The sequence below is a fragment of the Heteronotia binoei genome, chromosome 21 (genome assembly GCF_032191835.1).
Source record: "Heteronotia binoei isolate CCM8104 ecotype False Entrance Well chromosome 21, APGP_CSIRO_Hbin_v1, whole genome shotgun sequence".
Lineage (NCBI taxonomy): Eukaryota > Metazoa > Chordata > Lepidosauria > Squamata > Gekkonidae > Heteronotia > Heteronotia binoei.
This window is the reverse complement of record NC_083243.1, coordinates 38103756-38119004: the sequence shown is the minus strand read 5'-3', so window position 1 is coordinate 38119004 and position 15249 is coordinate 38103756. Positions and strand designations below refer to the sequence as shown.

Sequence of the window (15249 nt, the reverse complement as noted above, 5' to 3'; positions counted from 1 at the left end):
GCATCACCTCTCAGAACAGCAAGGAAATTTTCTGGTGTAACATCCTACAAGTTGGGAGAGGGTTGAAATCATAACAATGGAGAAACGTTACTCTTCTCTCATTCTGAAGGGTTCAGGGTGCTGGCTAGATAAGAAACCATAGTTTGCAACATCGGTCCTAGGGAACCTTGGAAACTTAATAAGGGCCCCTTAATGGGAGAACCTGTCATGGCAGAAACATTCCCTGGAAGGTAGCCAGATCACCACTGCAGGCAACCCTGGTAATGTTCAGCCACAGAAGAACAGTGGTCATTTCTAGTGTCCCAAAGTGGTCCTGCCCAGCAAGTCCCTTGAACTGAACCTTGCCCCTTACAGGCATACTTCCAAAGCCTCTGTAATCTGCCAAGTTTCTGCAGAAACAGCAATGGGATTCCTAGGCAGAAGAGTCAACAGGGTGGACCAAAGGACTCAGAGGCGGTCTTAGCAGAAGGGAACCACTGGATCTGCCTGAATGTGGAAAGGACTCCCCAGGAAAACACACCCCTTTGGTACCACTCAGCTAGAGACATATCAAAACAGAGGCTAGATGGCCATCTGACAGCAATGAAGATCCTGTGAATTTAGGGGGAGGTATTTGTGAGTTCCCTACTTTGTGCAGGGGGTTGGACTAGATGACCCTGGAGGTCCCTTCCAACTCTATGATTCTATGAAAAGCACACTGTGGCATAGTGGTAAAGAACATAAGCTATGAGCTGGATGTCTCTGGTCCAAGTAGCCAGGGGCTGAATTCACTGGACATGTTTAGAGAAGCCATAATTGTTCAGCCATATCTTCTCGTCAACACCAAAGGTTAATTCTGGCCTACCATGCATCTTGTTTGCAAAGACTACCTGGACTTGATAACATTCAAGAGGTATTGAGGTTTTTTAACCAATAACTGATGAAGACTGCTGAGATCTTGATCTGAAAGATACGGTGTCCTACCTACAGGGTGGGGTATGTGTACTTCAAGGGGTCTAGGCCACTGTGTTTATTGTTTTTGCAAGATGTTATCGTAACATTTCTTGGAAAGCACAGAACGTAAGTATTTGAAATAATTAAATAAATAGACTGAAGAAGAGTAGGGACTCCTTTTCAGCTGAGAAGATGATTTCAGGAATAAGTTTCAAAGATACACGCCTGGATAGATGTGTGACTAAATGATATTTATAATACCTAATAAAACATGAATCCAGCATAAATTTAGATTATGGGCAGGGCTGTATCTCAGGTTCATTGCATAACTTTTTGCTACAATAATGTGGTATGGCAAAAATCCTGAAAATGTTGAGGTCAATGAATTAAGATTGCCTTTAATTCAGAAACTTTTGTTTTTGAGTTACAGGAAGTCCTGCCTCATCAACCTTTTGAAGTTCTTTGAGAACAAGCACATAGTCAACAATGACATTATTGAGCTGCACTGGCTACCTATTGTGTTCCGAGTCCGTTTCAAGGTGTTGGTATTGACCTTTAAAGCCCTTTATGGTCAGGGACCTGTCTATCTGCGGGACCGCCTTTCCCCATATATTCCCCAGAGAGCACTGCATTCAGGGACAAAAAATCTGTTGTCCATCTCTGGACCAAAGGAGGCCAGGTTGCGTTTGACACGAGCCAGGGCCTTCTCGGTGGCAGCACCAGAATTATGGAATGCTCTCCCAGATGCCATAAGGGCCCTGCGGGACCTTCCTACGTTCCGCAGGGCCTGTAAGACCGAGTTGTTTCGACAGGCCTTCGATGTTTAAACCGAGAGAGAGCTGCCACCTGACATCAGTAGAGTACTCGGTGATCACCATCTGAAAAGCAGAACCACCAATATAGTAATGATACAGCAGCATGAAATAGTTTTTTAAATTTTTTAAATTGTATTAATGTTTTATAGATTTTATTGACTTATTGTTCTTAATTTGTGTAACTGAATGTTGTAAGCCGCCCTGAGTCCACTTGCGGAGAGGGTGGGATAGAAGTTTAATGTAATAAATAAATAAATAAATTATGCACCTGGACTTTCAAAAGGCTTTTGACAAGGTACCTCACCAAAGATCCCATCGTCAACAGAGAAGTCATGGGATAAGAAGACAGGTTCTCTTATGGATTAAAAACTGGTTAAATGGCAGGAAGCAAAGAGCAGGAATAAATTTAGAACTGGTGTGGTGGGGGTAAGCAGTGGGGTCCCGCAAGGACTGGTTTTGGGGCTGGTACTATTTATTTATCAGTGATCTGGAACTACGCATGAGTAGAGTAGTGCCAAGCTGCAAATGACACAAAATTATTCAAGATGGGAAAAAATTAAGGTTGACTGTGAAAGCTTCGAGAGGATCTCCACAAACTGGATGAGTGGGTGACAATATGGCAAATGGAATTCAGTGTAAGTGTAAAAAATCTCAACTTCAAGTATAGGCTAATGGGGTCTGAATATGCTGAGACTGAGAGGGGAGTTGTAGCGGATAGCTCAGTGAAAGTGTCAACTCAGTATGCTGTAGTGGTGAAAAAGGCAAATCTGTTCAGGATTACTAGGAAAGGGACTGAGAATAAAACAGCCAATATTGTAATGCCCCTGTATAGATCTATGGTGCAGCCTCATTTGGAATACTGTATACAGTCCTGGACCCTGTATCTCAGAAAGGGCACTGCAGAGCTAGAAAAAGTAAAGAGGAGGGCAACCGATCCCCATGAGAAAAGGTTTAAGACACTGGGACTTTTCAGTTTAGAAAAGAGACTAGTAATGCGAGGACATGATAAAGGTTTATAAAATTATGCATGATGGCGAGAGGTGGCAAAGACAACTTTTTCTCCCTCTCCCAAAAGACTAGAACTTGAGGGCAAAAGCTGACGGGCAGTAGGCTCAGGACAGATAAAAGGAAATACTTCTTCACGCAGAGAGTGATTAAAATGTGAAATTCACTGCCAGAGGATGTAGTGATGGTCATAGGAATAAACAGCTTTAAAAGAGGATTAGATAGATTCACGGAGGATAAAGTCTATCAATGGCTACTAGCCAGAGTGAGTGAGGGGAACCTCCACATTCAAAGGCACTAAGCCTCTGAATCCCAGAGTCAGGAGGCAAAATCAGAGCAATGTCACAGTCTCTATGTTCTGTCGATGGCTATCCAGAGGAAATGGTTGGCCATTGTCCGAGACAGGATGCTGGACTAAATGGACTATTGGTCTAATCCAGCAGGATTCTTTTGTTCATTTAAGAAAGTAACCAGTCTTAAGATTGTGGAATGGCAGTCTTTTGTAGAATTCAAAGGAACTGTGCATTTATAAAGCACTCTTGGTTTAATATATTTTTAAAAGATTTATAAAGTACAGATTGCTTTTAATATTATTAAAAACTGGGTGTACACATGCAGAAGGAAGAGATGACAGAAGGGAGTGTACTATTTCAGATAACAGATGGAAGATACCCTTTTCGAAACATCTCCCTCCCACGTAAAACTCTCAGAAAACAGGCAATGCACATTCCAGATGGGAAATTTCTAGCCAACCCTCTGCCTGTTGTGCCTTTCCTCCCTATGTAAACAGTCCTGAACATGGGGGAACAAAGTATGATCCCCACCTGCAGTTTGATGTGACACAGTGCATTCTATAACCTCAAGCTGTAGATCCAGTTTGTCACTGTAAACATCCCTGGCTGCCATGAAAATACCAACACGGTGGGCTGCATGAAAACTTAGTGGGTTTCTTTCCCCTCACTCACTCACTCTCCTAGGAGCCGGTAGTCCTCTCCTTCCACCTAGGAGGCAGCTTTGAAGCACAGTTTCTCCACAGTTGCATGATGCAGTGCTAGGAACCACTGAACATGAACATGTCAGGCTACTAGGCAAATGTAGGCAAATGCTTGGGAGCATCAGCAAGAGGTCATGCATCCTGCTCTTACAAGTTTTTCTTCTCCCTTTCCTACGATAGTTTGCTTTTGCCATGTGAACAACAAGCAATGCTATTTGTAGTTTATAATAATGACAGGATACAGTTATTCTCTGGGGCTGTTATGTTTATATATCAGGGATTCTTGTTGGGAGTCATATGCCTCCTTGGGAAGGTTTTGGTTTTTGTTAAATAAATCTCGGGAGGAAGCAGAACTCTGGGGATGAATGAAAGGACATCTGAAGGCAGCCCCTTCCCTATCTTGGCAATGCCTACTGCTTGCCAATGGAAGAGACCTCTTTCCTATACTCACCCAGCTCTCAGGGTAATAGCTTAGATCTCAGATGTCTCCTTTTGGCCCTCTGCACACTGCCAAAAAGAGTCAAATATTGAGGAGCTGGCTGAAGCCTGTTAAGCCTCAGTGTCTCATCAAATGCATGACTGAGCAGCATATATCAGAAACATACCAATATAAATAAAGATGTCTTGCCAGGAGTGCTATTTCGAGATCCTAATTTCTTGGAGAGGGGATGTGATTTTCATGGGTAGTAGTGGATGAAAAAAGAAGAACCACTGCTTTAGAGATGCAAAGGTGAGCTCCACTTTCCAGGATGCGGTTTTTCAAGTCCATAGGCATTGTTTCAAGAATTGCTGAAATTTGATCAGTGAGGTTGTAAGATCCAGTGGTATAGCATCTGCTTTACAGGCAGAAAGCCCCAGGTTCAATCGCTGGCATCTCCAAAAAGTTCAGGTAGCAGGTGATATAGAAGCCCCCTGCATGAGACCTGGAGAACCACTGCCAGTCAGAGTAGACAATACTGCCCTTCACAAACCAAGAGCTTGATTCAGCGTGAGGGAGTTTTCTGTGTGATCCTAAACTCTCCATCTAAAGTCTATCAAAGTTGGACAAGAACCACCACCAAGCACTGCAAAAGGGCTTCAGGAAGGGACAGCAAATCATACAGACCAAGCTCCTCTTCCCAGTCTGGTGAGCCCAAGGGTGCTTTCAAGGCTTGTCACAATTTGATCAGAAGCTCCTTCTGCCTCCACCCCAGTGAATTACTTCTTAAAATGAAGGAAAGTCAAAAGTAGGTTTGTGATACCCTATGACCATTACCTGCTCAAGCAAAAGGTCAAACATTCCACACGAGTTCCAGGAATCTTTTGGAAAAGCCTAAGCAGATATTCAGTCCAGCAATATTGCTAGACTTCAGTTCCTTATCCATGCCTATATTCTAAGAACAGAAACGCCTTACAGAACACATCACCTCTCTAAAACGATTCGGTTTTGTAACTTGCTGATCGACAGGGACGGAGAAACACTCATTACTAATCCTGCCCTATGTAAACACACTCTTCAAACATCATAAACAGAAAGACAACTGATTTGCTAAGGGCATGCTTCAGAGTTTAATAATTTACTCTTGAAAATGGATTCGTGAAAGCCGTGGAACAATAGAGGCTTTACTATGGAAGATCATGTCTTTACTTCCTGATTGTTACACATTTAGAGTCGTCAGATGCACTGTGCAAGACCATAAAGGAAGGAGTCTATGAAGAGTCACGGGATCTATTGTCAAGCTGGCGATTGGTATGAAGTTTTGAGTACTGTACAGTTTTATGCTGCACTACATTTTAAGATCTTACGACATGTTAACAAAGGGTTAACTCTTATTTTGACTAGCCACTGAATTGGAATATGGAAATCGAACCTCATTCCTGGGTCGCTGAGTTAAGACAACCGACTCCTACCTTCCCTGTGTAGTCTTTCAGTACTCCTTTGTATACATCTGTGCCATTGGGTCTGTTAATGATTATTCCTGGGGTTGGATTCCTGGAATTGGGAAAGGAACAGAAGTATTAAATACCAATGCAAACCTCTCCATTCTTTATTCCTTTTTTAAATTCTAAGCCCATCGACTGCACTGCCATATACAGATCATGACATTTAAACTGAAATTAAGAACACACTATGCCAGAACAAAAGGTGAAGTGTCATGCATAGACCTTTAGGTTCTTGAAATGCTATTAGCTTTATACATTTGGAGTTCTACCCCAGCTTCACCATGGAACCCCAGGAAGGCTATCCCTGTATTTTTACATTTGCATTCATGCCTTTGATCATACTGCGCCTGAAGGTTTCACAGTATACATAATCAACTCTTTGAGGGAAAGAAGGATTTTTCAAGTTATGTCAAGCACCCTGCATAGACAGCTTCAAGAGGGAACTGGATAAGTATATGGAGCAGAGGTCCATCAGTGGCTATTAGCCACAGCGTATTGTTGAAACTCTGTCTGGGGCACTGATGCTCTGTATTCTTGGTGCTTTGTGGGGGGGCACAATGGGAGGGCTTCTAGCCCCACTGGTGAACCTCCTTGGGGTATTTTTGGCCATTGTGTGACACAGAGTGTTGGACTGGATGGGCCATTGGCCTGATCCAACATGGCTTCTCTTATGTTCTTAGGTGTTTGGTTCAATCCCCAGCATCTTTAGTGAAAAGGATGGGGGTAAGGAGGTGATGTAGAAGCCTGCTGCCTGAGACCCCAGAGAGCCACTGCCAGAATAGACAATACTGCTCTTGATAGACCACTGCTCTAGCAGTATACCTGAGATGGCAGTGGGACAATGAATTTGGAACACTGTTTACAGAGGGTGTCCTCCACTGCTAAAGTACAGATTTCTCCCTTCCTCTAGTTCTCAGCCCATAGACCTAACTGCAGGGAATTTCTCTTTCTGTAAATATGCAATGGTTAGTAGTCAATAGTATGCTTTTGAATGACAAAGCATGTTCTGAAATCTACCAATGAGGCTATTGCAAGTCACATTTCCTGGACACAGTACTCTCTGAAGCACTTCTACTGTCTGGTGACTTGAGACTCAATGAAGAACAGCAAAGTTAATAAGGGAGCCTGGGGATTCTGTTTCCCCGATGAATCTGATACTTACTCTTCATCGTAAGCAATATCATCATACATCATAACGACAATCTGTTCATCAGGAATTCCATTCCGGTGCACAATCTGATAAGCGTGACATACATCAGCCTGAAAGACACAGCAGTTTTCTTTATTGGTTTGCCTTTCAACTTGTTGTATGCAGCACAGGGAAACCACCCCCCCCGCCCCCCAAAAATTAATTTCTCCTTAAAATGTTTACTTGTTCATTAGCAAATCATCTTGCTGCTCCGTGCACAAAAACCAGCTTTGCATTCAAACCAACTGTGGAACCCTAATGAGTGTACAGCATGCCACTGTCTTATAGTAACTACATGAAGATTGTTTCAGAGGGCAGCCATGCTGGCCTGCAGTAAAGCAGCTACACTTGAGTCCAGTAGCACAGAGACCAGCAACATCTTCAGGGTATCAGCTTTTATCTGACAAAGGGAACTTAAGAGTCTTGGAAGTAGGAATGGAGACCCCCAAGTCCTAGTCTGAAGGCAGACAGGGTGCTGAAAAGAAAAAAATCAAGAGGCAGAGCTGCAATGCAAAATGTATTTCGAACAGGCCAGAAATACTCAGAGACAGAAAATTAGCAGCTGTGATGAGATTGTCCAACATAGACAGTGCAAGGGCAATTGTCAACAAACAGGAGGTAGTCCCTATGTAAAAGAAGACTGGATTTATACCCCACCCTATATATAGGATTTATACCCCGCCCTACACCCCAAATATCAGAGTCTCAGAGCAGTTTACAATCTCCATTACCTTCCCACCACCACCACAACAGACACCCTGTGAGGTAGGTGGGGCTGAGAGAGCTCTCCCACAAGCTGCCCTTTCAAGGACAACTCTGCGAAAGCTATGGCTGACCCAAGGCCATTCCAGCAGCTGCAAGTGGAGGAGTGGGGAATCAAACCCAGTTCTCCCAGATAAGAATCCACGTACTAAACCACTACACCAAACCGGCCCACGCAAAAGAATAAATAGGTATAAATCTGACATCAAAAAATCACGACACTCAACACTAGTGACATCCACTGAGAGAACATTTTATTCTTCCATTACTGTGCGAAGAGTGGAAGTCCTCAAACAGATAAGCTTCAAGGAGATTACAATGTGAGATTGCTGAACTTGAATTCATTTACAAATTCAGAAAAATGGCCACATGCATACACTCTGGGGCTGATGGGTTGGATAAACTGGCAGTTTCCACCAATTCCCCCTTTCCTGCCACAGCTCCTGTCACTCCTGAGGGTCCCCTATTTATCTCTCAGGAACAGAATTTTGCAAAGATCAGTGGGCTGGCTGTGGAAGGGAGTGGCAGGAAAGTTCCATTCTGCCATTGGAGGATTTAGTCCGGATCCTGCCCAATGAGTCAGCCCTCCAGATCCAGAATGCAACAGTACCCAAAGCCCTTTTTCTGTCATCAATAAACTCTCAAAGGATCTTGGTACTCTGGACAAATGCAATTTGCTTCAAGATGGGAGGAAACACAGATGAGAAACTATTGATTTTGCGAATCATATTCCTATACTGTTGAAGGAGATAATGCTGAAGTCCTAGCATTCTACCCAGAAACTGAGGTCCTGGGTCACAGAGCCATGAAATTATTCCCAAGACAATAACTTGCAGACTTCAGTAAGCTCTCACTGTTGAATGCCAAATAGCCTTGATGACCAGTTGGAAGAATATGTGAAAAACTTAGTTTCGTAATTCTGAGGAACTGTTTATATCAAAGAAGTCTACTGCAGAACAGTGCAATAAAGCCAATACGCTGTGAAATAAACATCCTGTTGTGTAGGATGCAGGGACCCACTGAGCAGCAAGCATATGACATCAGAGTCACATGATAGGAAAGGGAATGGACAAGGCTTTTTTCTGAGCAGGAATAAACAGGAACGCAGTTCCGTCTGGCTTGGTGTCAGGGGGTGTGGCCTAATAATAAGTTCCTGCTGGGCTTTTTCTACCAAAAAAGCCCCAGGACTGGATAAGATATCTGAACCTGCCTGTTCCCTAAAGGAATTCCCTCTACCACCCTCCTGCTCCTCTCAACTTTGATGCAAAGAAAAGCTAGGGGTGAGACATCCTTGCTTCTTACACATGTGCCTTACCAGATTCAGATTATTTATTATTACAGTACATAACCAATAAAAACAATATAAGAAGCCAATCCATTCAAATCCAATGTACAAAGCACTCAAACATTTAGGCATGGTTGTTACAGTAGAATAAAAATATTTGAAAAAGGGAGCTTTGCAAAATTTTAAAATATACAAAAAGGATAAAAATGGTCAACTTCAAAGTCCCTCCTTTACAAAACTGTCACAAATTCTCCTGGCAGCTGCCAGAAATCGGGTGCAATCATATGTAAATTGGGGATTAGAGTTTGCTAACAATATATTTCTAGTTTTGGAGTCCAAAAGGCCCCGGCATCTCTCTAGCAAAGGATGAATATACTTGGCACGTATGCTTCTGTATAGTCCACACTCAAGCAAAACATGGTCAATCGTTTCCACTTTATCTATACAGTAAGGGCAAACCCACTCTGCCATTGGCACCTTTCTATAATGGCCTTCTATGACTGCAGATGGAAAAATACTGCCTTATCAGTGGCTACTTTCCAAAACTGGCTGCTCAGTAGGAGCTCACGAGCAAGCAGGCAGGGCTCCATGACCTGAAGGAGCCCACCCACGGGCTGAAGACCACTGCCCTAAGTAATAAAAGTCCCTCTACAGAGATGTTACAAAGTTGGGCTGGTATCTCAAGTAAACTTCAAGCAGTGTGCTGTGGCTTCTCAGAACTTAACATCACGGATGGGCTGAGGGTCTTTTCCAGCTTCTTTGCTGCAGTCCTGAAAGAGTGGGCTTTTTTTTTTTTTTAGAAGAGTAGTTCCCTGTTGCTATGGATCTGATTGCTTGTGTTGGCACAAATCCCAGCACACCTGGGTTCATGATTCCAAGTTGTGCTGAGAAATTACCCTCGTTTATTTAAAAACAGGAGGAACAGGCCTGTTTGTTTGAACCCAGCCTAATTTGAACAACTGATTTCTCGTAAACCGGACACTGAGGATTCCGGCCAAAAACAGCCCAAGTGTAGTGACGGTGAAATATCTAAGAAGACAAAGAGGCAGGCTGCTATTAGAACTCTGATGTTGTAACCTCTCTTTGCATGACCAACGTCAGTCAAGTAGAGCTTACCTAATGTGGTGTACACTTCCTCCTCCTTTCACCCGATGCTTTTCATCCTCTAACATCTGTTTCTAAGCTCACTTGTCTCTCTTTGGTCCAAACTGCTTGCAGTAAATTCACTATCTTTTTGCAGGCTGCACCAGAATTACAGTGCAGTTGTTTTTATCCTCCCTACTTGTCCGCAAAGGGGTAGGAGTGCAAGACCTAAACAGCTCATGAATAAGGCAGCAAAAGTACTACAAAACAAGGTGGAAGTTGAGAAGTATTACTACAGCACAGAACTGTATTACTCTTCCACCGCAATATAGCATCCCTCATGCAGAATCAGAAAAGCCTCCACTGGCAGCCAGAGCAAAATGGTTGCAACGTTAAGGTGCAGACTTATCCACACTTTCCCAGGAGAAAGACCTGGCAAACATAATAGACTTCTGAGTTAACATGCCTGGATTCCACTATCAGTAAACCTAAGTTTACTGATCCAGAAATGTAACAGAACTTTCAAATAATTAGGAAGCAATTTTTTAAAAAAATGTTTAATATTTTTTGTAAGTACTTACAAAAGCTGTGGGTGGCAGCTGCCATCTCAGAACAAGCATTTCCCCATACAACTTAGAGAGCAGGGAAAGCCTCTTCAACTTACTCTGTATCATCACCTAGACCTGTCATTTTCTTTGGAGCCAATATGTTTATTTGTACAGAAATGCATGCAAATTTGATGCATCGAAATCCATTTAGATGTACATGACTTTCTAAAGTGGTTTTTTTTTTTTCAAAAATCAGGTCAGGGCCCTTAGGTGGTCTGTTCTGTCCCTACGCCCACATTGGTGCAAGAATTATCCACTAAGAAACATACATTAACATGCCATTTCATCAAAAAGGGCTTTCCATGTTCACTGTTGGAAGGGTTTACAATTTCTTTTCTCTAATTAAGAAGTCTTAACACCCAAGACAACACTCAGTTGGACTGCAGGTAGTCAAAAGTTTCCAGACAGAAAGGATAAGACCTGGGCATAAGATCATATATTTTAAACCTCAAGTCCTGCGTGAGATCATACATTTTAAATTTCAAATTTGACTAGACTTTCCAGAGAGAGCACCAGGAGTCTACTGCCAATGGGAAGACACCAGCACTTGGTTCCAATGATGGCTCCGTTAAACAAATAAATAAATCATAGGAGAAGGAAAAAATCAACACTATTAGCTACCCCACTGCATAGACATACATTACTCTGTCACAACAGGGAGCAGCTGGCCCAGACACCTTGGCTGCCAGAAAATGCTTTGAGCTAGAGATGACCTCTGAGAATCTGGCTGGATCTCAGAAGCACCTGAAAAGATATCACTTAGGTAATGAAATTATCAACTTGTCTATCAGATACTGGATGACTAGCCCCAGTTCTTACATGCAATTCACACGTGCACATCCATAACCAATGTACTTTAGCACTCCGTGCATGTAAGTAGGCTGCTGCAAAGAATTTTTGCTTCGGACTGTGCTTTTCAATAGCTACATGGAAAAACTGAGCAAATGCTCAATTGCAAACATGCCCAGCTAACCTGGAAGATTCACCACTTGTTTTTGTAATGTTCTGTATGCCATATTACATCATAAAGCAGCACTGACACACTCACTTTTCCATGCAGGTAACAGGGCTGCGCTGCACAACATGGTTTTACAAACTTACCTGCATGCCAGGTAAACATTAGGGACTGCTGGTCTATACCACTTTGTACAGTTTATTGTAAGTAGGAGCCTATATATATGTAATTTCTGCATCATGTGAATACTCATGCTATGGTTCAGTTTTTTCTGATGGTTCTAGACTTTTAAAATTGGTTACTGAATGTCGCATTTTTTAATTGCACTGGCTCACTATGCGTAATCTGCCTTGACACCCTGTGAGGAAAGCAGATTATAATGTAAACAAATAAAACAGAGGGGGGATATGGATATATGAGGCAATAGCATGACAAGGTCCAACACAACAGCTTCCTTCCATTTCCTGAACACAAAACACTCTCACCTGGTGCCTGTAGTTATACCAGCCATTCGAGCCTGCTACGATGAGAACCCAATGCTTGCCGCCATCTTCAGGGTCCTCCAGAGGAAAGGCGCTGATTCCCAGGATACAGCCCAGCAGTATGGCCGCTTTCAAAGCCATTCTCTCCTTTCTTCAATCAAGGACTTAATCAAGAACTCTAGGAAGGCAAATAAGTCATGTCAGATGGAAAAATCATGTCATAAAAAACCCCAATAGTTTCCCACATGTTTCAAAAACAGCAAAATGGAGAAATCACTTAAGTGCTTTTGCACAGGCATCCTTTATAATAAAAGCCTAAAAGTCCTCTGGTGAAGCCAAATCCAGGGCCCTCACTGGCTAAACCTGCACTCCATGGGCCACTGGCCCATCATGTGTCCATCAACCCCTCTGACCTCACATTGGCTCACTGTCCCCCGCCCTATGCCCTCCCCCGCCCACCGCCAGCCCTGTCAAGCAAGAACACCATCAGATGGCTACTGACCTCTGACGCAGACAGTTCTCTGCTGGGAGCTTACTGATTACAACTGCCACTCCTCGGGCTTTTCCTCATTTTTCTTTCACTCCTTTCTCCCCCTCTTTTTTCCACCTCCCCCTTCTGTTCTTTCTCTCATTCTTTCTCTGTTTCTCTCTTTCAGTCTTTTTATTTCATTTTGTCTGTCTGCCTTCCTCCTTTTAATCTACACAAACAGTAACAGTTAACATCTCTTCAACTGAGAAGGAATGTTTGTTCACAGCAGGGAGCGGCCACTTCAGAGGGAGAGAAAGCGAGGCTTGCAATGGCTTTTGTGTCAGCCATTTCCTCCCAGGGAACCACTGTTGCCAACCTCCAGGGCTTGGCTCTTCCCCCCCCCCCCGCCCATGAAGAAAGATGTTTTTCCCACATAGAGACTACCAGGTTGCCAACTCCAGGTCACCTCCCCTTGAGGTATGTGTGTGTGGGGGAATTAATGCTTTCACTTGGGTGGGTGGGAAGACAACAAGGCATTCCAGAAACCACTGCCTGACCCCAGCTCAGTCAGTCTTTCGCCTCCTACCGGTGGACTCCTCTGCCCCTGCCTACTCAGGCCCAAGTGTGTTGAACTAACTGCCAAAAGCAGTCTTACCTCAGAGAGAGACACTCTTCCACCCTTCTCAGTGTCCTCTCTGTCAACTGGCCTCAGAAAGGATTGCTGCTGTACTGCAGGCTCACAAAAGGTGTCATGGCTGCCACCATCAACAAACCTCTTCCACTCTATCAACGGCCCACACAGACGGCCTGCCAATACAGGCAGCCTCCAAAGGCCGCCGAAATAAGCCAGAGAGCTTATTTCCTTTCTTTCCTCTTTCCTCACTCCCTGTCTCCCTCCTCCCCTCAGCCTCATCCCAGGATGGTTGCCTGAGAAGGAGATAGGGTTGCCAACTCCAGGTTGGGAAATTCCTGGAGATTTGAAGGGTGGAATCTGGAGAGGACTGGGTGTGAGGAAGGGTGGGGCCTCAGACAAGGCCACCCTCCAAACCAGCCATTTCTTCCAAAGGAGCCATTGTTGCTAATCTCCAGGTGAGGGCTGGCGATCACTCAGAATGGCAGAGATCAGCTCCCCTTGAGGTGGGGGGGGGTGAATGCCTTCACTTGGGTGGGTGGAAAGACAGCAAGACTGGGGGGCACTTGCCCAGAGGCCTTTAGTGATACCTTTCCAGGTTGGAGGGAAATTCTTGGGAGATTTTATGGTGGACTTTGAGGAGAGCATACAAGTTAGAGCTTCAGAGTGTGGTCTACCAGATCCAGGTTCTTGCTGTGGAAGCTGACTGGGTGATTTTGGACCAGTCACAGAATTCCAGTCTAACCTGCCTCACAGGGTTGCTGTTCAGATCAGAGGGGGGAGGAGAGGAGAATGATGTAAGCAGCCTTCATCCCCCACCGCCCACTGTAGAGAAAGACTGTCTTTTTCCTATATAAAAGCTGCAGGGAGGGGGAAGGTGATGGAAAGCTGAAGTCAGAGAGGCAAATAAAGGGAAAGAGATAGGGTTGCCAACTCCAGGTTAGGATTTAAGGGTGGGGCCTGAGAGGGTGAGGTTTGAGGAAGAATGGGACCTCAGACAGGTACAATGCAGTTTCTTCCTGGTGAACCATTGTTGCCAATCTCCAGGTGAGGGCTGGAGACCACTCAGAATTACAACTGCTCTCCAGATGGCACTTGAGGGAGAGGCATTTCCTCCTGGAGAACCACTGTTGCCAATCTCCAGGCGACATCTGGAAAACACTCAGAATTACAGCTGCTCTCCAGATGGCAGAGCTCCACTCTTCTTGAGATGTGTGGGGTGAATGCCTTCACTTGGGTGGGTGGGTGGGAAGACAGGCACTCACCCAGAGCCTCCTTCTAGAGTCAGTTGTATTTTTCTTCACAACTGGCCATACTCCTAGTTTCTCATATTTCTCTTGTTCTGAACTTGGTAAAAAACAGAGAAGGTTTGTGTGTCGAGTCCTGGATGGTCACTGAAAATCCTCTCTGTTGAGCTCAGTTTTATCCCACAGAACTCAAGGGAGAACATGTTTTCCCCTCTCCCGTGAGGTGGTTCAGGCTTTAAATCTGAGTCTTCCCAAGTCCATCACTCACTCTATCACACACCATCCTGGCACCCAACTCTTATGCATGCTTATTCAGAGTTTGTAGGGTTGCCAATCCCCATGTGGGGACAGGGAATCCCCCGGTTTGGAGGCCCTCCTCTCACTTCAGGGTCATCAGAAAGTAAAGGGGTGAAATGTCTGCTGGGCACTCCATTATTCCCTTTGGAGACTGATTCCCATACAGTATAATGAATAATTGATACATGGGTATCTGGGGCTCTGGGGGGGGGGGTGCTGTTTGTTTAGATATATGCACCAAATTTGCAGCATAGCATCCAATGCCTCTCCTCAAAACACACTCCAAGTTTCAAAAGGATTGGACCAGGGGGTCCAATTCTATGAGTCGCAAAAGAAGGTGCTCCTATCCATTATTTCCAATGGAGGGAAGGCATTTAAAAGGTGTGTGATCTCTTTAAATGTGATAGCCAGAATTCCCTTTGGAGTTCAATTATGCTTGTCACAACCTTGCTCCTGGCTCCACCCCCAAAGTCTCCTAGCTCCACCCCCAAGTCCCCAGATATTTCTTGAATTGGACTTGGCAACCTTAAGTTTGGTAGGGGTTCCTCTCAATGCCCAGGACTGCAGATGG

General features: G+C 44.3%; 1 protein-coding gene across 1 annotated transcript in view; it reads right to left on the bottom strand.

Annotated features, from left to right (window-relative positions):
• LGMN (legumain) overlaps window positions 1-12216 on the bottom strand; it is a 29810-nt gene extending 17594 nt beyond the window's left edge. The window contains exons 1-4 of the mRNA XM_060261857.1: window positions 12038-12216; window positions 6833-6930; window positions 5638-5719; window positions 1-44 (exon numbers count right to left, since the gene is read on the bottom strand). The exon at window positions 1-44 is cut by the window's left edge and continues 42 nt beyond it. Coding sequence (XP_060117840.1) covers window positions 1-44; window positions 5638-5719; window positions 6833-6930; window positions 12038-12175 — 362 coding nt within the window. The 5' untranslated portion in view covers window positions 12176-12216. The remainder of the gene's footprint in view (window positions 45-5637; window positions 5720-6832; window positions 6931-12037) is intronic.
• Window positions 12217-15249: the final 3033 nt, after the last annotated feature.